The sequence below is a fragment of the Trematomus bernacchii genome, unplaced genomic scaffold (genome assembly GCF_902827165.1).
Source record: "Trematomus bernacchii unplaced genomic scaffold, fTreBer1.1, whole genome shotgun sequence".
NCBI lineage: Eukaryota > Metazoa > Chordata > Actinopteri > Perciformes > Nototheniidae > Trematomus > Trematomus bernacchii.
Window position 1 is genome coordinate 846,729 of NW_022987840.1, and position 18,950 is coordinate 865,678.

Genomic DNA, 18,950 nt, shown 5'->3' on the forward strand with positions numbered 1-18,950 from the left:
TATCCACTACCATTCCCGGACTCTTCCCTACTCGACCCGCCCTCTCCCTCCCTCCTCTCCTCCCCTGCTCCGCCCGCTGACATTTTCAGACTGACACTGAACGCCACACAAGCCTCGACTCTCGCATGACCTCTGCTGTGAAAGCTGTTATTCAATTCCGATGGTTATAGGTGAACACTGATGGGATGGTTGCTGTGTCCCAACAATAATGCAACATGTTAAAGATAATTATTTATTTCGTTCAAATAATGTCTTCTTGCATATCAACAATGAAAAAACCTGTCTTTGATCCGTTTAAAAAAATATATCAAGTTAGAGATGCAGAAAAAACATGTTATTTTGTAATTTCTCTTGCTTCTTCTTCTGTTGACCTGTCTGATTTTTCTTCATGTAATTTACTTCAAACAAAACAAACTAAAAGAGAGAGCATTCAGGGGTCAGGGAGAATTGAATATTATAGCTGAACAAGGTTTGAACATGTGGACATTTAAGGACAGATTCTTAAATATTTACTTTAATCTGAGGAAAGCTTGGAGTTCAGTTCCAAGCCCCGACACAGCTGCGCTAAACAAAAAGTAGATATGCTGAAAGAAAGTTTTCCACGAAATGTTCCCAGTAAATGTTGAATCACAATTTACAAGTGCTTAGTCTTAATGTTTGGTAATCTTACATTAAAATTGTTGACATATAACATGGAAATCTCTCTGATGAGGCGTCTACATTAAAACTCTCCAGACAATCCAAATGTTCACGATCTTTATTCAAAGTACATAGATGGAAATTTACTATGAATGCTGTCGGCTTCAAAAATTAAAAAAAATTAAAACAGGGAGTCTGTAAATCCACACAGTATTGGTGAAAGGAAACACAACTGAATCAACTAGTTTTCCCCTGCTCTACAAAGCAAAAAAGGCAACATCATTACAAGAATGTCTGTAATGTTTTTACTCTGACAATAAGCAATGCTTATTTGACATGAATCTAGAGAACACATTCCACGTATCGTACATTGATATATACAGCCTGGACAAAGACAAGAGATCAGTCTTCTGCTAAACTTTGTACGAGTGCTGTGATCCAAAAATATAAAATTAACTTTTTTTATTTAGCAAGAATCTTTATCTGGCACCGAGCACTTTGTATAGTGAGCGCTGTCAGATGTGAGATCAGTAACGCTTACACAGATATTACACAAACAACCTGAGAATAGGAAGTCTTCTCTGAGACAGTTGTGGCAGGTTTAAGCAACAGTTCGGTAATTACAGAATATACAAACCAGCCTTGTTCCATTATTGAAATAAAGTCCAACATTTACCAGTTCCATTAATTGTTCCATTCCCTGCAAAAACAGCCATTTGCTGAACACTAATGCAGATGTTATCTACCCTTAATGAACTGAACAAATGGGTTTTTGAGAACAATTTACTCATCAAGGCCCTCATCATCATCTTCCTCTTCCTCCTTGGTGTCCACCTCGGTTGTGTCTGAGAACTCGTGCAGGAGGACGTACTCGCGGCTGCTGAAGCCAAATTTGATAACGTCTTTTTCTTTGAGCTCGTAATAGCGTTGACCTTCGATGCGCTGGTTGTTCAGGTAGGTGCCGTTGCCAGAACCCAAGTCAATGATGTAAGGCCTCACCCTGCGGCCACTGGTGCCGTCTGCACGTGTAAACGGCATCAGCCTGCAGAGAAACAGACAGGAAGGAAGACCAGTTTAAATCATGCAACACATTTTTTTTCCCAAGTGTTATGCAGCATGCAGAGGAGTTCTATTTAAATGACACAGATTGAAATAGGAGATGTATAGCACAGCAAAGTAAAAAACACATAGCTGATAATTGTTACTCTTACCTATACTGGAAGACTGCATGCTGCTTGGAACAGGAAGGGTGGTCAATGGCGATATCAGCAATTTTTCTCTGCCGCCCCAACAAATAGGCACTCTGTCTGTGAATGTACATGACTGGAAGGGGTTCATCATTCTTGAAAGGGTACAGTCGCCATCTGCGCTTGGGAATGCGAGCCTCAGGTGGCTCATTGTACTTGATCACCTCCCCCCGGAATGTGTTGGTATCTTCCGTTAGAGCCCCGGACAGTCCAAAGTTGGGCTTCTCTTTGTCAGGAGGCGGGTCATCTGGGTCTTCAATTCCTCCTTCAGACTGTCCAAAATCCTGTTCTTGGTTTTCTTCACGCCGCTGGCGGTTTTCTCTGCGCCGCTCATCGTGTTGCCGTCTTTCATCTTGTTGAGAGCCAAGTGCTTCTTGCTCTTGCTGTCTGTCTCTGCCACGGTCTCTCTCTCGCGGTATGTCTATTTCCCGCGGTCTGTCTGTTTCCCGTGGTCTGTCCGTTTCCCGTGGTCTGTCTGTTTCCCACCTGCTCCGCCTTTCTTCTGGCTGCTCATTTCTTCTCCTCCTATCCTCCCCACTGGTCCGTGGCTCATCCTGCTCCTGTGAGATTATTTGTAAATCGACAGTTAGAGCAGGTAATCATGAGTTGACTTGCCTTCAATAACCATGTGTAGTCATTCTTCATTGGCGAATTCCCATGTGGTAGCTATGCTATCGGGCCCGATTAAACCAAATTCTGGCTCTCAATGTAGCGAGCAGAGCCAAGTTTGAACTACAAAAACATTCAATTGTTACGTTTTTTTAAAAAGTGTATTTGTTTATTTTTATCAAGTAGAAATAGCCATTGAAATAATATAATTTAAATGAGCGAGCCAGTGAGAAGTGGTATCTGTCGCAGGAACATAGTTGACATACTCTTAGGTACTATGCCAATACAGAAGCAGCTGTTTAAGGTGCAAATATAAGATAAACACTGGTAGCCTCCACTTGTATGTGCCACTTGGAAAGAAAAAGTGGAGTAACTTAAACCTCTGAATCAAGAAATATCCAATGATAAAAGCTATATGGCATGTTTCTAATAATGTAGGACCTAATCACCCGCTTTATTTTGACATCAGCACCACGTTGTGGAGGAGTGCGACTTCTTCTGTTTCTGGTGGATCTGCTTGCTCGTCTGACGGGAGAAGTCTCTCTTCTAACTGGTGAACGGTCTCTTGTCCTGGCGGGAGACCTACACGAAGAACACAAAAAAAGGCCCTACATTAACTTTGTAAAGACGTTTACATAGCAAACTAACAAACGATTGCCGTTCAGATGCAGCTAATATGTGCTAACGCGTTAGCTGCGTTTGTTCGGAAGGCAAAACATCTTTAAACTCACTGGCGAACGCGTATGTTGTGTCTGTCAATGTAATAAAATGACTTAAAATAGAAAATACCTGCTGGTTCTTCTCCTCTGTGGACTGGAGTGGCCGCTGGATCTGGACCGGGAGCGGCGTGTTCTCTGTGGCCTAACAGGGCTCACCTGCTCCTGCTTTATCTTAACTTTGGGCTCCCGCTCCGGGGATTCCCGTCTCCTGTGTCGCTTTTCTTTGGTCATTCTAATGTATGTAGACTAATCCAACCGGTGTGTAACTAATCAAACATCACCGTTCGCCCAACAGCATGTAAAAAAACAAACAAAAGCAAACTCCAAAACGTAGCGATTACAAAACTTCGACTATTATGCTCAATTTGGAAACTTCCGTTTCCTGTGGTGTACCGAGAAATGACGTCGACGTGTTGACTTACAGGGGTCTATTTTGGTTCCGTATGACTCAGTCTATCATTTACGTTACGGTAACATCTTAAATAAAGCTGGTGTTGTGTAAAATGACAGGACGAAATATTAACATTTTTTACAACGAGTATTTCAATTAAAACAGCGATCTCCCTTAAACACATACACAAGTCGTAAAACGGGCGTATAATTCATGTAACACCAAGTACAGTCTTTCTTCTTTCTTCTAATTAATGTTTGTCCTAAATATTATAAACGAAGATTGTGTTTCTGAACCAAACCGCTGATCCCAACCGGACAAATCAAAATGTAACACCGATACGCTGTTGTCATAACAACGCAAACAATGAGCATTTTATTCGGAACCACACAACGGTATTTCTGTAAGTGAAGCTCACAGCAAGACCTTTATGATTTAGTGAATAACTTTATTATTTTTTTATAGTTGACAGAATGATTCCACCTGCCGAGTCTCTCCTGAAATACGAGAATGCTGTTTTGGTCAGCAAAAGCACAGACAGAAAATCACCAAAGGTAAGTTCAACCAGAAAACCGAGTTTAGTTAACACCTTAACTGGCTAAAATAATTTTGGATTGAGGATTGAAGTGGTTGCAGTCAGAAAGTGATGAAAAGTATGATTGTGTTACACATTGTAGGCTATATTGTTTTTAGGTGTTTGGTGTAGTCTGAACTTGGCTTAAAAATACATATTAAATAAGATCAATCGTCTATTGTAGGCTATTCATAATTTAATATTTTTTTGTTTATTTAAAAGTGGATTTAAGTCTGAAACAGGAAAAATATTATATTGATCACTCATTCACATTACACCAGCTAGTATTTTGTCTGTGGCAACATCAGCATAACATCTGCAAGAATACTACTGTTATCACTTTGCTTTTAATGCACGACTAAGCAAATGTATTGGTCATTTTCAAAACATGATTTAATTGAGAAATGTAACGTTTAATGCAACTTACATTTTGTTCACCACAGGGACGGCCTTTGAGAGTAAGCCCTCAGCAGCCTGCTGACTCTAGCCCTGTTCCCCAACCCCCAAAACCAAAATCAGCCTCTGCTGATGCCACCAAGCAGGAAAATGATGAGATCCTCAATTCCATCCTTCCACCCAGGTATTGCTTTTCCCCTCAACATGTTTTGCTTAACAAGCTCAAACCATGCTTTCATTAATCCAAACCTCTACCATTGCAGGGAATGGATGGAGGGAAACGAATTGTGGGTTCAACAAGTATCCAGTGCACCTTGTACACGAGCAGATGTTATTCGCCTAGAGGAACTGCTGGACATCAAGATGCAGCAGAGGCAGGCCAGACAGACAGGAATCTGCCCCGTCCGCAGGGAGCTCTTCTCCCAGTGCTTTGGTAAGAAAGAATCTGAGATGCTTGCTGGTGACTACTGAGGTTACAATAATAGATGTATACAATGCCTTCCACACACATTCAGAGCGTAAGGCCAAGGATTTTATCTAGGTTTTCATACACCGCTGGATTTATATCCTTTGTAGTCTTACTTCTGATGGAACAATGTTCCTATTATCAAATGAAGGCAGTTTTCACTCACAACATTAACTTAACTGTCTGATTTTCCAACTTTCTTTTAAGATGAGCTAATCAGACAGGTGACCATCAATTGTGCCGAGAGGGGTCTGCTTCTGTTGAGGGTCAGAGATGAGATTCAAATGACTATGGCCGCCTACCAGACACTGTATGAGAGCAGCGTGGCTTTTGGAATGAGGAAAGCACTGCAGGCTGAGGAGGGCAAGGACGACATGGAGAGAAGAGTAAGGACATTTAATTATTTGTTATGACTTACAACTGCCAAGACAATAAGGGGCACAAAGACCCCCAAATCTGAGAGTTTTGCAACATGCAATAAGAGATTTACTAGTTTTCCACTGATCTCAAGCCACAGGAACAGCTCAGTAAAGTATCCAGCAGAGGGCACCATTTCACTTTAAGAGTTATTGTGAAATAAGGACGGCGGTAGAACCTTCGAAATATTTTATTCTGGAACTAAATTACAATTGTTTCTTTTCACATACCCTAGATCTCTGAACTGGGAGATGAGAAACAAGAGTTAAAGAAGCAATTGAATGAGGAGAAAGCTAAAAGCGTTTCCATTGAAAAGAGAGAAAATGAGAAGCGACAGGTGGAGGAAAAGAAGCACAGTGAAGAGATTCATTTCCTGAAGAGAACCAACCAGCAGCTCAAGGTATGGTTTATTAATAAAACAAGAAAAGCACCTTCTTTAGATTTAACACGGATAGTAGCCGTGTTGCCTGTTTTCAGAATTGACATTTTTCTTTCTATTTAGAACCAACTGGAAGGGATCATTACGCCAAAGAAGTAACTCCGCCAAACAAGATGCGTTACCATTTCCCAGTACACAATGTTAGTAAATGTGTCTTTTGTCTTGTTTCTAAATGATCAATTGAATAAACAGAAGTGAGTGTCATTAGCACGTTTTTTTATTACAGCATGACATGACACGTACAGTTTTCTTTAAGATCAAGAGAGCATTACACCTGTCCTGTAAATGATGAATGAAATGTCATTCAAAAACAGTTCTGGGCTGAAGGGGAGAAGGAGTTTCAAAAGGCAAGATAAAAACAGTCATCAAGACAAGGCAGCAAGTGACCACTTGATACAGACCATTTAATGCTAAGTTAGCATTCCACCTTCTGTTAACTCCACACTTTCAAAAAAAAACTTGGCTTTTGGCAAGTTTAAATAAAGATTTATTACAAATGTGTTTCACGATGCCAGTCTAGTGCTTTCTTCTTTTGGACTTCTGGCCTTCTGTGGCAGACGCTGGGGCCTTTCTGTCCTTGTTCTTGTTTTTCACATTGGCTGTTTCGTAATAGCGCACGCCAATTTTCTTCCCCTTCTGAGCACGGTCAATCGCTCTTCTCTGTAGAAAGGGATAAAGATAAAGAAAAAAAATTAGATTTTCAACTCCATTCCTGTCTCATCAGTAAGAGAAATCCTTCACCTACCGCGTCGACCCAGAAAGACCTGTTTGACGCCAGAGAGAACAAACACTGCATACCTGTTTAGACGTCAGCTTTTGGACTTGGTTAGACTTCTCTTCCTCCTCAGATCTCCTCTTCTTGCTTCTCTGGATTACAGCTGAATTCAAACAAAAATTGACAAGTCAGTTGAGTGCCTGGATGGATCACAATGTCCGAGTACTTTGCCGTACTTAGTTCCCAGCACTTAGTACCCCCATGGACCTAAAGAGCAGATCGCGTTCACACCGGAATAAGTTCCCTGAGGGAAGATTACGCAAATTAAGCCGCTGACGTCACTTCGTCTTCTTCTGCTTTGGGTTTACTGGCAGGCCGCAAACAACTTCACGGCGTATACTGCCACCCGAAGTCCCCGGCCGAAGTCCCCGGAGTTGGGGACTGGCTTCAGTAGAAGCTGCTGGGACTCCCAGCAGCTTCTACTGAAGCCTTCCGAGTAAATCGCCAGAACGCCGACACCTCCTCATCTCCACCGCTCCCAGTTTTTTTTTGTGTGTTGCCATAAGTTATTCTCTCTCCGTTGGTGCGCGGGGCTAATGCTAATGCCAGTAAATACAATGGCGGTTTCACAAAACTTTTCAGAGTTTTACGGGGTGTGGTTTGCAATTCGCCCAGCCAATCAGAAATTGGAACTTTTTTCTCCCCAGGAAAGTACCACCTCTCTAGCAGGGACTGAACAGTTCTCAGGAACTAAGTTCTCTTCTTGGTGTGAACGCAAAATCCCAGGAACTATCGGAACTAAATGGGAAAAGTACGGGGAAAAGTACTCCGGTGTGAAAGCGCCTATTGTCAGCCTGACCAGCCCAATTTGTATGGCTTCTATATTTTCGATTTTGTTCACATGAATGTTCCTTTGGACCTGAACAACAAATGTCATACCTCTGATAAAAACATGCGATCAGCACCATACAAAGTCATACATGTGGATAGAATACCTTTAAGCTGTGCTGCAGCTTGTTTTTCCTTGATGTCTGCGAATGCTTTTTCAGCAAGTGCCTTGGGTATCCTGCGTAGAGAAGAAGAAAAAAGTGGATCATTAGCCAACAGAGCAAACAGTTTACTCCTGTTGGTATCTGTTGGAAATCAGAGTGATTCAATATGGCGCAGAGTGTCTATGCACTGTGTTCTTCAGTGTGTCGGCTGGAATTCAACAACAGATCAAATAACATATTAGTGTGCCAAAGTTGAGCAAAAGAAAAGTTAAAGTGACGACTGCTAGTCCTCAGGGGTTTAGCGGCTGGTTGAAACGGTCAACTAATCATGCATCTCTCGGTCTGGCAACTTCATGTTTAAAATTAGGGCAATACAGAAAATAAATAAATAATGTGAGTGTAGTCTTACCGGATTGATGAGAAGCACTTGTTTTGGGCCCGGTCCAGGAAATGCTTGTACTTGTTGATCTTTTCATCCAGCTGACGGATCGTCGCGCGTGGCTTCTTCTTTGCGTCTGTCTTGCCGGTCAGAGCGGTCGTGGGCTCTGGGGCCTCAGTCTCTCCATCGGCTGGTTCCACACTGGTCCCGTCTTTCCCTTCTTCTTTCCCTTCTTCTTTCTCTTTCCCTTCCTCCTCTTCTTCTTCATCCTCCTCCTCCTCCTCCTCTTCACTGTCTCCCTCTCCTTCCCCGTCAGAGCCTGAGAGGTCAGACAGTCCCAGGTCAGGCATCTCCACAGGAACCAAGTCTTCTTCATTGAACTCTGGGGCCACGTTGATCTTCCCGAAGTTCTGTTTCACACTAGAGATAATCTTCTGGACCCGCTCCTTCTGTCTCTGCAGCTTTTCGTCCTGTTCCTCCGGGACGGCAGCAGGATCGTCTGTCTGTTCCTCCATCACAACCTCTACTGCCTCTGAGGGGCCTTCAACTGGCACTGGCGCCTTGCCCTAGAGAAATACAGAAACACAACACAGGTCAACAACATAAGGCACAGTCAAAATGCCGTTCACTGATCAACCACAGGTGGAGAATTCAGTAAAGTCTCACCTCGTGTTCCCCATCAACACCGGGGGGTTTTACAAAGAAGGGGATACGTCCTCTCTGCCAATCGTTCAACACCATTTTGGCGACTGTGGAGATGTCCGGCTCACCGCCCTGTACAATAACGGGAATACATTGATTTAGTTTAGGACTCAAAACAGACTTTTACATTTGCTATTCAGCTTAAAATAAACCATTTGTATTAAAGGTGGGGTCGGTAAGTTTGAGAAACCGGCTTGAGATACACTTTTTGTTATATTCCATGGAATGCTCTTAACATCCCGAAAGCAATGAATATCTTAAATGCTTTGACAAAAAATCCATAAAAAAATGTAATCTGTGGAAGCCGTAGCACTGTAAAAAGTACGACCAATCATTTTAGCCGGCCCGGCTAAAATGATTGGATGGCCTACCTGCCGGTCAGCCTTCCATCGGGGCACAAACTTATCTCGTGCCCTCATTGGTCATGTGCGCGTTCGTGTGTGTTGGAGGAGGGGCTCTGTAAGGAAGTGGCAGATTTTTTCCGGCTGTGTATTTTCAAATTCTAGCACACTCAAGCTGGTTTCTCCAAAATTACCTACCCCACCTTTAAATAAGGATTCACTGTTGGACTTCCTAAAAAATGGACACTTTTTAATATATCATAGGAAACATTTGTTGAATATCCACAAATGCTTTAACTGAATGTATGACTCGTACTGATAACGAAGTCTTATTGATAACCATATTCACTGCTTGTTAACCGGAATTATTCGCTACGTTTTTATGAAAAAAATGAATAGAATTAAAACGTACGCGATTAACAGCTGTAAGTACAGACAGTTAATGTTCTGCAAGCAAGACAAATGAAAGGAACATGCACACCTTCATAAGTTTCCCGGTGCGGAAGGCCAGCTTCTCCAGGAAGTCTTCAGCAGAGTTCCAGGTGGGGATGCGGTACGTCTTCTGAATGTATTCTGGCTTAGCCCGCTCCAACACTGCCCCGATGTGCTCCTCCGGGACTTTGATCTTCTCCACTTGAACCTTTGTGATGAGGGAAAAGATGTGAAAAAGATGGACCTGCAAACGTTTCATTTACGGGGACTGCATGGCCTCCATGTTAAACCCCAATAACTGGAAAAGGCATCTGGAGGATCAGATTAAAGCATTATCTAAACAAGCTTATTAAAAGCAAGCTTATGCTTCAAAAAGCCAGATCTTTGCAACTTTGACATTTCGCCTGATCAGATGTTATTAGGAAAACAATTGAAATTGAATTCACCTCACTTGTATTCTAGTGATAGCATAAGTATAACAAAAGGCAAATATCACAATACCTTGGTAAACAAAAACAAAAATATAAGGGAGACTTACAACTCCTTTCAGGACGATATCAGACTCGCTGTCTTCTGACGGATAGACGACACCAGGACAGTCAATGAGGAAGATGCGTCTCATCAGAGTGATGTACTGCCACACCTAAAAAAGGAAGAAGATTAATGTTATCTGTAGAATCTAAATATTTCCGCTTCACATGCCATGTTCAATAATGTGTGATTTGACTTGACCTTGTTGGTATTTAATGATATAAAAAGAAAGTCAACTATTCAGATAAGGGAAGCGAAACATTATTGAACATTATCTTTTGATGGAGCTCAGCAGAGACTGTTTGGCTTCCCTTTTCTGTCTTATGTTACACACAAAACCTTTTCCAATATTGGTTCATCAGAAGGACGGTAATGAAACGTCCAACTGAAACATAAACACATATCAGGTATAACAAAAGGGAGCGTGAGGGTCACAGCGGTGCTGCGGATCATCAGACTGTTTTCGCTGTTAAATAGCGTTGACTGTGAGGTGAGAATCAAAGACAAGGTGAGCGATAAAGGAGTGTTGGCCACAGGCCCATCAGATTCATTGGCAAGGTGTTCAAGATCCCTCTCCTTTTGTAGACACTGCTTTTCACACCCTCTTTCTTCCAAACAGGATAAGGATAAAAGGCTTGTTGTTCTTTCTCCTGTTAGTCTTTTCAGTTATGTAGTTAACAACTCAGTATCAACTACTTCTGTTGTTCCAGCTATAAATAATAACCAAGAAGGAGGAAAAACACATTTTCACCTCACATAACCTTCCCTTGGAGCCAAAGCTTGTCTCACCTTTCCACTCACATAACGTCTTTTTGCACCAATACCTTTTTCTAGTAGCGTTTATGTACTCTTTTCATATTCTTAACATTGTCGTGAGTGTAAAGTCAAACCTGATTATGACTTTCTTTCTTATTATCATTTCTCTTTACGAGGCACATATTCCATTGGTCACTTTGCACGGTTGCATGTCAGAGGTCTGCGTGGCTGAGATGACACTCACCTTGGTCTCTCCAGCGAGGGGGGCCACATTGCAGACTTTCTTAGACCGCAGGGTGTTGATGACCGAGCTCTTTCCCACATTAGGGTAGCCAATGAAACCCACACTAATCTGTTTCTTGTCAGTGTGGAGCTGTGGGAGACAAAGAAAAGTCAGAAGGTTGTGTTTCCATTGAAGTAATTGTAGATGGGTCTCTGTTGCCATTTGCAATAAACCAAGTGAACTTGTCACAAGTCCAGAACTACAATGTAGTTTGTTCAAAACACAAAGGATATCTTAAAAAGGGTTTCTTATGTAAACACAACAATCACGCAACCTTTTAAAACAAGGGATATTTGTTCATATCCCTGGAGGTAAACCCTAAATGCTGTTTTGGAACAGGCTATTTTACTTTGTTGTCTCACGAATTCTGGGTGAATGTGGTGCAACAGAGTACACTGTCTGTTATGTCAAATTAAATCCAACACGAATATAAAACCCTTTTGATTTCTTGACCTTTTAGATCTTTAAAGCCCCACTTTCACATATCCGTTCCATTCCTTAGCCACTGCGTCATGTTTCTTGTTCAGGTCAAGAAAACCTTTATTAATGTCTGTTTATTATTATCATCAGGTAACTAAACTCAAACGTAATGAGGGTTTTGAAAATGTGAAAATAGGATGTTCATGACAAAAAGAATAAAAGCAGCTTTAATATAAACCTTTCCTTACTGAGGAGCTCTGAATTATCATATGGATTGTAATTATTCCCGGTAGTGGCTCAGTCAGTAGGGGCTTGGACTGGGAGCTGTAGGGTCGCCGGTTCAAGTCCCCGACCAGACACACTAAAAATGGAGCGTGGACTGCTACTTGGAGAGGTCCTAGTTCACCTCCTGCCCTGCCGTGGTGCCCTTGAGCAAGGCACCGGACACCCCCCTTCCCCCCTCACTCCCATTGCTCCCCGGGCGCTGTACAATAGCTGCCCACTGCTCCTAGTACTAGACTCCTGGTACTAGGATGGGTTAAAAGCAGAGAACACATTTCACTGTGTGCTGTGTGCTCTGCAAGTGTGACCATTAAAGAGGGGTTTCATCCCTCCCTATTCTATTCTATAGTAAAATTGAAATAATAAATAATACTTTATAATATAATAAAATAAGGACTACAGAGAAGAAAACCCAAACACTATCATACAAAATGATAGCAAGTAATATAAATCAGTAAATAAATAATACATTAAAAAAGCAAACACATAGTTCTGTTGCACTTAAAATGATTCCACTGACTGAAAAATAAGATCAGTGACAAAAAGACAGAACTATCAATTGTATCTGGGGTTGTTATTGAAGCAGTAAATGTGTATCTGCTCTTGACTAATCACACATATGTTTTGAAGGTGAGGCATTGGCTTACCTTGCCAAACTGCCGGAGCAGCTGGATGAGGGAGCCTTTACCAAACGAGTTGGTGAGGCTGGCATGGAAAGCCAGAGTGGGGTACTCTTGGGATAACAGGGCCACCCACCGTTTCTGGTTTCAAATTGAGTGGAGAAAAACAAAACACATATAAGAAAACAGACACAAATCACTCCCACTTGAACAAAATATGAACATTTTTGCACATTTCTTACCGTGACCCAGGTGGGGATGAGGTCACACTTGTTTAGAACGAAGATCAGATGTTTCCAGGATTTCTCTTTCTTCATGTAATTCTCTATGCTTTTAGAGCGTGTTCCCATGGGGTCTCTGGCATCCAGCACTTGGATGACGACATCAGAAGAGTCGATTACCTATATAAGTCAAAACAGAGAGGAATGCAGAATGACCCTTCGGTATACACGCTCAACATTGACACAATTCAAAGAGCTGAGACGAGGATGGAAACAATACCTTATAAAGTTCTCCCCAGATCCTCTTGGACTGACCCTTTTTGAAGATTTCGTCACGTACCTCCGCCCTGTTGCAGAAATAAGGGGAAATTAAGCATTTCTAGCTTCAAGTATGACAATTCAACAACTGTGATTATAGTCAGTAGAGTGTATTAATGATTAGCTGCAAGGATTATTAAGTCAACAGAGAAACATATTGCTAACTCATTTGGTAATCTTTGAATTAGAAAATTGGTTTTCAGCTCCTCAGAATGTTCTGCTCTTGGACTTACAAGAGAACATTTTCAAAGACATAACCTCAGACTTCAAGAAACTGGGATGGGCAGGTGTCACTATTTTCTAACATTAGATTAATTCATAATCAACATCATTGTTAGTTGCATGCCATGTTATTCGTAGCATCTTCTGAGGCTCTTACCGGACCCCTGTGTCCTCGACCACCAGGTCTTTGTCCTTGTCCTCACTGTAGGTCAGGCCAGAGGACTCAGCCTTCTCCACGAGATCCTTCATGTCCCCCACCATCAGACTGGGCCTCTTCCTCTGAGCCTTGGGCCCAAATGTGGTCTCAAAATTCTCCGTGTCTAGAATGTGCACCTTGGAGTTCTGCAGGTGTAGAAACAAAAACAAAGATTAGACTTACAGCTCCGACTGTTTCTTTTAATCAAACAGTAAGCCTAGAGAGAGCCCCAGTTCAAATAGTTGTGTTCAAGATTAGGAAAAAGGATTTAAAAACGGTATTTTATTCATGGTTTTTATTATCATTTTTCCCCTTTCACAATACAGCTACACTGCATATTTAGCCTAGAGTAGGATTACATTCAAATGAATAGTCATATGATGTCTTTAAAGTAAACTACTAAAAAAGTTAGGACATTACCAATATATAGTCTTACTTATATATTATAATGTCCCTTCCTGTGGTGGATAATATCTGTGGAGGTTTTGTGATTTGAGGGTTTGGGCAACCTGTGTTCTTCGACAGCATGAATGAAAAGCAAATGTGGCCACAAGTGACTTATGGATTGCAAAAGTGATACCTGACACATACAGTAATGTTGTATTTAAACACATAAGCTAGAGGAAAGGTAATAGTCTATATTACAACCAATTCTTTACACAGTCGTTCCAGGGGATTCAAGCAGTATCAAAAAGCAACTAAAGTGAACAGAACACCAAGGTATGCAACAACTAAGCCAAGGAAACAGCCGAGCATGTGCCAGGAGGGATTATGTGTTCCAATGATTTTGATCAGAAGTCACGGCTTGATTGCAACACATCCATGAGGGGTGAAAGGGAACCAATGGGTTCGTCAAAAACACTAGTGGTAAAAGTTTAGGTTGGCCTCACTATCAGCCCAGATCCATTACCGGTTATTTGAAAAACATTTCCCCAACAGACCCACAAACTCTGTTTTCGTAATAAATTCTGGCCAATCAAATGTCCGACATCCAGATTGAAAAACATTGCTTTCAGTTACCTAGTAGTGTTGTATCAAAGTGTTAACGGAAAGAACACACCTGGGTGTAACTAATGATAAGACGGTGATTGCAATATGACATGTGCTATTATGGCTACTTGTCAATCAATCATTAGACATACATGCTAAAGAATGAAATCAGAATCCCAGAGAAATAACTTCCAAATTCCATGAGGAGCTACAGTGTATATAAAAACTAAAAAGACTGAAACGGACCCCATATGTTGGAGAAAACAAGATTATGTGTTTGATTATGAGATGGAAAAGTAAAAGGCTGGCAAACTGCAACTCTCCAGCGCCAAGCACAGAGCCAGAACACTCACAGGGGCAGAGTAGAGCAGAGTCAGAATTGAATTAGGATTAGAATGAGAGTTCATGTATATCACACCTCATTACATTCCTAGAAACAAGCCATCGAGTAAAACAGAGGCACGATTCTATTTTGAACTGAATAATTTAATCCAGGTGTTTATTTCGATAGCTTTAAATGCCAGTACATGTACAATAAAATGTATAAAGGGTGCTAATTCACAACAACAACAAATGCACATACTAGGGCTGAACGATTAATAGATTTTAAAATCGAAATCGCGATTTTAAATTATGCAATTATCAAATCGCAAAGCCTGCGATTTGACATTTGTTTTGTTCTTCTTGTGTGTCAGTCATCCACACCAATCAGAAGTGCTGTGCTCCACATGTACCAGCCATTGTTAACCAATCAGAAGTGGCCCATGATAGAAGGTGATAGACAGATTGATCCAATCACCTGCCAAGTATTTTTGAAATACTTTTCCAAATGGCTTCCAATGGAGCTTTCCTAGATGGTTTGTTTCACCAAACCGTCTGAGTCAGGTTAGTAATGCTCCATCACATGTTTCTATTACAGGGTGAATCTTAAACTGAAGCTTGACTTTAAAGCAACCCAATGGAAGCTTCATGTAAGTTTAGTTCTTTCACTCGTAGCTCCGGCTGCGGGGGTGCTAGAGACGGGAGCACGTTGATACGACCTTCCTAGCCGGAGATATGGCCGCATTTTACAATAAACTTCCGTTGGGTCGCTTAAAAACAAATATCGCAAATCGAATCGCAATATCTGTCAGAAAAATCTCAATTAGATTATTTCCCCAAATCGTGCAGCCCTAGCACATACTATGCACATATTTCCTTCTTAACAGTAAATACAGCATTCTGCCCTTTATACTCACATGGGCTTTGACTCGATCATGCAGGAGAGACATGGGGAGTCTGCTCTGTCTCATCACCACCCGATATGGATCCTTCTTAATTTTCCCCATCTCTTCTTGAAACTTCTGGAGGGATGACTGCTTGATCACACGGGTATTTGCTGAAATAAGAAACAGATTTGAATTTTCTCTTCACAATCACTGATGAGATATACAAGGTATTTAACATTTTCAAATAAGTGATCCATTACAAGAACATCACATTGAAATGATAATTAGGCCTGGGTTTGAAGCAGCCGTCAGCTGCCTTAAGCACAGCTCAAAAACACTGGTGGAAAGGAACATAAACTCTGACACAGCACCGCTAGCTTTTAGCTTGGCTGTCACTATAAAGAAATCGACGAGTCGCTGGAAGTGCAATGGAAGAGAGGCTACCAACACTTTACAGAATCCATCTTTCTGTAAAATGATTAATAGAAATCTCATCAAGCCTATAGTGCTATAGCAACTAGTTGGGAGCCTCGTAACACTAACATTTATGTTATTATTAATAACTTTTAGAAACATTGGATGATATGGAGCCAAAGTCAAAATATGGAAATGCACCGAAGAGAAACTTTGAGTTATGTGGTTCGTCTCCACAAAGCCAGACAGAGCAAATACAATATACTGACAAATGGCAAAGAGAATACTGCTGTAACATACACAACAGTTGAGAGTGTGAACTTACTAAACCATTTGATGTTCGGTTCCACTCTGGCCACAGTCCCTGGAGCCACTGTGGACTGGTACGATAGAGGTCGGATGACTTGTCCACGGTCATTACTGGGAACAGAACATCATTGTCAGTGGGAATATTATTGTTATGTATCTGGCACTTACACAATCTGCCTATAAAACATCTCACAAGAATAATGCACAAGGGATTACCATCGTTTCTTCTGCCTGTACATATTCAGACGTTTGATGGTGGCTCGGTCCCTCATGTTGTTGCCTCCAGCCCCTTTGACTCGATCTGTGGAATACATGTAGGGTTAGAGACTTTCATCTATTCAACAACAAAAACATTCAATCTATTTATGTACGCCAGAGATATTTGGGAAGCAGTGATGTAAAGTAACTAAGTACATTTACTGAAGTACTGTATTAGTACAATGTTTGAGGGACTTGGCTTGGGTATTTCAATGTTTTGCTACTTTGTACTTCTACCCCACTACAATTCAGAAGTGAATCATGTACTTTGACACTACATTCATTTAATACCTTTAGTTACTACAGATTTAAATGAATGATGTGAATTATAATCAACCTTTAAATAGGACTTTAGTTCCACCTGGAGTAAATTCTACCCTGCAGTATACAAAGTCATTCAAACTAGCTGCACCTTTACCAGCTTTGATAACACTTGAATGATCAATAATTATAATCAAAACATACATTATATTATTCTGAAACTGGCCAATCTGTACAATTTTGGTACTTTAAGTATATTTTGATGCCAACACTTTTCTACTTTTACTAGAGTAACATTTTGACTGCAGGACTTGTACTTGTAACAGAGTATTCCTACACTCAGGTACTTCTACTTTTACTTTAGTACATAATCCGAGTACTTCTCCCACCTCTGGTGTGAATACATCTTATGGTTAGACCATTTCATGAGCAACATATAAGGAAATGTAACTTTAAGCATCAGTTTGCACGGACTACGTTAAAGCAGATGTATATCTCTGTAGTTAACTTTAAGCTGTGTAATTTTAATATTTACCATATGATTTAAAGGGTCGTAGGGACATGTTTAGGTTTAAGAAAATGATAAAAGAAAGAATCATTAGACATTATGAAGATGTCAGGTAACCTGTTTGGCTGATGGTAGATTGTTGTGTTGACTTTTGATTGTGGTTTGGAGTATTTGAAGCAGCTGTGACCTACCATCGATTTTTATTTGTCATCTTTGAATAAGGGGCAGGTCAAATAAAATGTCTTCTCCATGCATGCTCCTTTCCATCATGGGCTACACAACTGCTTAAAGTGTACATGTGTTGTTTTATGAAGTGTACGTGTGTAGTTTCATAATAATCACCATGAGTGGAATAAACTAATAATGCATCAATTAATAATAGCAGCTTTTTCAAGTCCACTTGACACAAACCCCCCTGAAGTGAAATTAGTTCAGTGTCACATTTAAAAGGCCTCACGTTAAATGGTGTCTCATTTCTATAGCCAGTTATCTTTCAGTCAACATGAATTATGCGTTTACATTTGACTCATTGTACTCTAAATATCAGCGACTAGTTTAAAAAAAGGATACTACCCGTTTTGTGTGTATTTTAAAGAGCATTATATCACCCAGCTCGCAGCATGTAGCATTAGCTGTAAACAAACTCACCAGGGTTGCTGCTGGACGTCGAGGTGTTTATGGAGCTTTTCCCCTTGAATCCGGGCTTCACCATGTTGACGGTTTAGTCGGCAAAGCCTACACCGAAAAGAAAATGAAAAGAAAACACAACGGTGTGTGAAAGCTGGGGTTTAGTTGCTGTTATTCCCTGCCGCTCGACACTGTACACCGCACACGTGTTGTTACGATGAAACAGGAAGGACGTCATCAAAGGAGCGACGGCTCACCAACCAGAGGAAAAAAGAAGAACAAATAATCAGACAGTTTACATTATGAATATTTATTTCATTTAGTTGTTTTTCAATTTATTTGTAATCCCTTTGTTTGATTGAATGTATATTAACCTGTGTCTGTTTAATTTTAGATATATGTCTGTATACTGTACTCTTCTTAACTGATTAAAAGCTTTATATATACAGTCTATGATTAAAAGCTGTTTTATCAGAGAGCTCCACTGTTATAACTGTATAATGTAGAAAAAGGCCTTTTGTGAAATTCTTAAAATGAATTTATATGATTAGCTTCACGTTTAGTATGTTATATTATATTGTGTTCTGAATTTAATGTAGAATTTCTGTAATTGTAGATGTAAATGATAGATTGTAAAAGTACAAGAATGCACTAAATCAGGGGAGTCAAACTCAATTTCATCGCAGGCCACATCAGTGGTTGCACTCAAAGGGCCGGCGGTTACTTTAAGACTATATAAAAATACATATATAATTATTTAATATATATAAAATAATGTATTATATTATAGTATTGCCTCTGCATTGGATTATTATCGGATAGGGTAATAACTTCATAATTAACTATGTCTGAAAGCAGAAGTCTGGGGCAAATAACTGCAAGTCTCTTCAGTGCGCACGTCACAAAATGATTTAAAAAGAAAAGCCAAATTCTGGAAAAATAAAAAAAATAAGTGAATTTTTTTGGGGGGAGAAAAAGTAACATTCTGAGAAATAAGCATATTTGAGATGCATTGTGGGACATGTAGTTTATGGGCAACGTGCTTCTGTAAATCGGCATGATGTAACC

At 40.6% G+C, this 18,950-nt stretch overlaps 3 protein-coding genes across 6 annotated transcripts; 1 reads left to right on the top strand and 2 right to left on the bottom strand.

The window, feature by feature from the left end:
* Window positions 1-741: 741 nt before the first annotated feature.
* snip1 (Smad nuclear interacting protein) lies at window positions 742-3,610 on the bottom strand. Its single transcript, XM_034153457.1, has 4 exons — window positions 3,285-3,610; window positions 2,945-3,077; window positions 1,851-2,446; window positions 742-1,681 (listed from the first exon to the last, which is right to left on the bottom strand). Exons 1-4 carry the CDS (start codon window positions 3,443-3,445, stop codon window positions 1,423-1,425), a joined length of 1,149 nt encoding a protein of 382 aa, XP_034009348.1. The 5' UTR covers window positions 3,446-3,610; the 3' UTR covers window positions 742-1,422.
* dnali1 (dynein, axonemal, light intermediate chain 1) lies at window positions 3,012-6,050 on the top strand. 4 transcript variants are annotated; one of them, XM_034153460.1, is made up of 6 exons: window positions 3,012-3,116; window positions 4,071-4,159; window positions 4,623-4,759; window positions 4,839-5,008; window positions 5,249-5,427; window positions 5,694-5,992. In XM_034153460.1, the coding sequence occupies exons 2-6, from the start codon at window positions 4,079-4,081 to the stop codon at window positions 5,958-5,960; spliced, it is 834 nt and encodes a 277-aa protein (XP_034009351.1). In that variant the 5' UTR covers window positions 3,012-3,116; window positions 4,071-4,078; the 3' UTR covers window positions 5,961-5,992. The 4 variants fall into 4 exon arrangements, with proteins under 4 accessions (XP_034009351.1, XP_034009352.1, XP_034009350.1 ...); XM_034153461.1 differs by lacking the exon at window positions 3,012-3,116 and having other exon boundaries at window positions 3,801-4,159; window positions 5,694-5,858; window positions 5,961-6,050; XM_034153459.1 differs by lacking the exon at window positions 3,012-3,116 and adding an exon at window positions 3,801-3,934.
* Window positions 6,051-6,098: 48 nt separating this feature from the next.
* Window positions 6,099-18,126, bottom strand: gnl2 (guanine nucleotide binding protein-like 2 (nucleolar)). The gene is made up of 16 exons (XM_034153456.1): window positions 17,904-18,126; window positions 16,445-16,529; window positions 16,245-16,339; window positions 15,536-15,675; window positions 13,269-13,453; window positions 12,852-12,918; window positions 12,593-12,751; window positions 12,378-12,491; window positions 10,990-11,118; window positions 9,997-10,101; window positions 9,508-9,666; window positions 8,650-8,757; window positions 8,014-8,549; window positions 7,608-7,678; window positions 6,696-6,775; window positions 6,099-6,557 (listed from the first exon to the last, which is right to left on the bottom strand). The coding sequence occupies exons 1-16, from the start codon at window positions 17,965-17,967 to the stop codon at window positions 6,414-6,416; spliced, it is 2,241 nt and encodes a 746-aa protein (XP_034009347.1). The 5' UTR covers window positions 17,968-18,126; the 3' UTR covers window positions 6,099-6,413.
* Window positions 18,127-18,950: the final 824 nt, after the last annotated feature.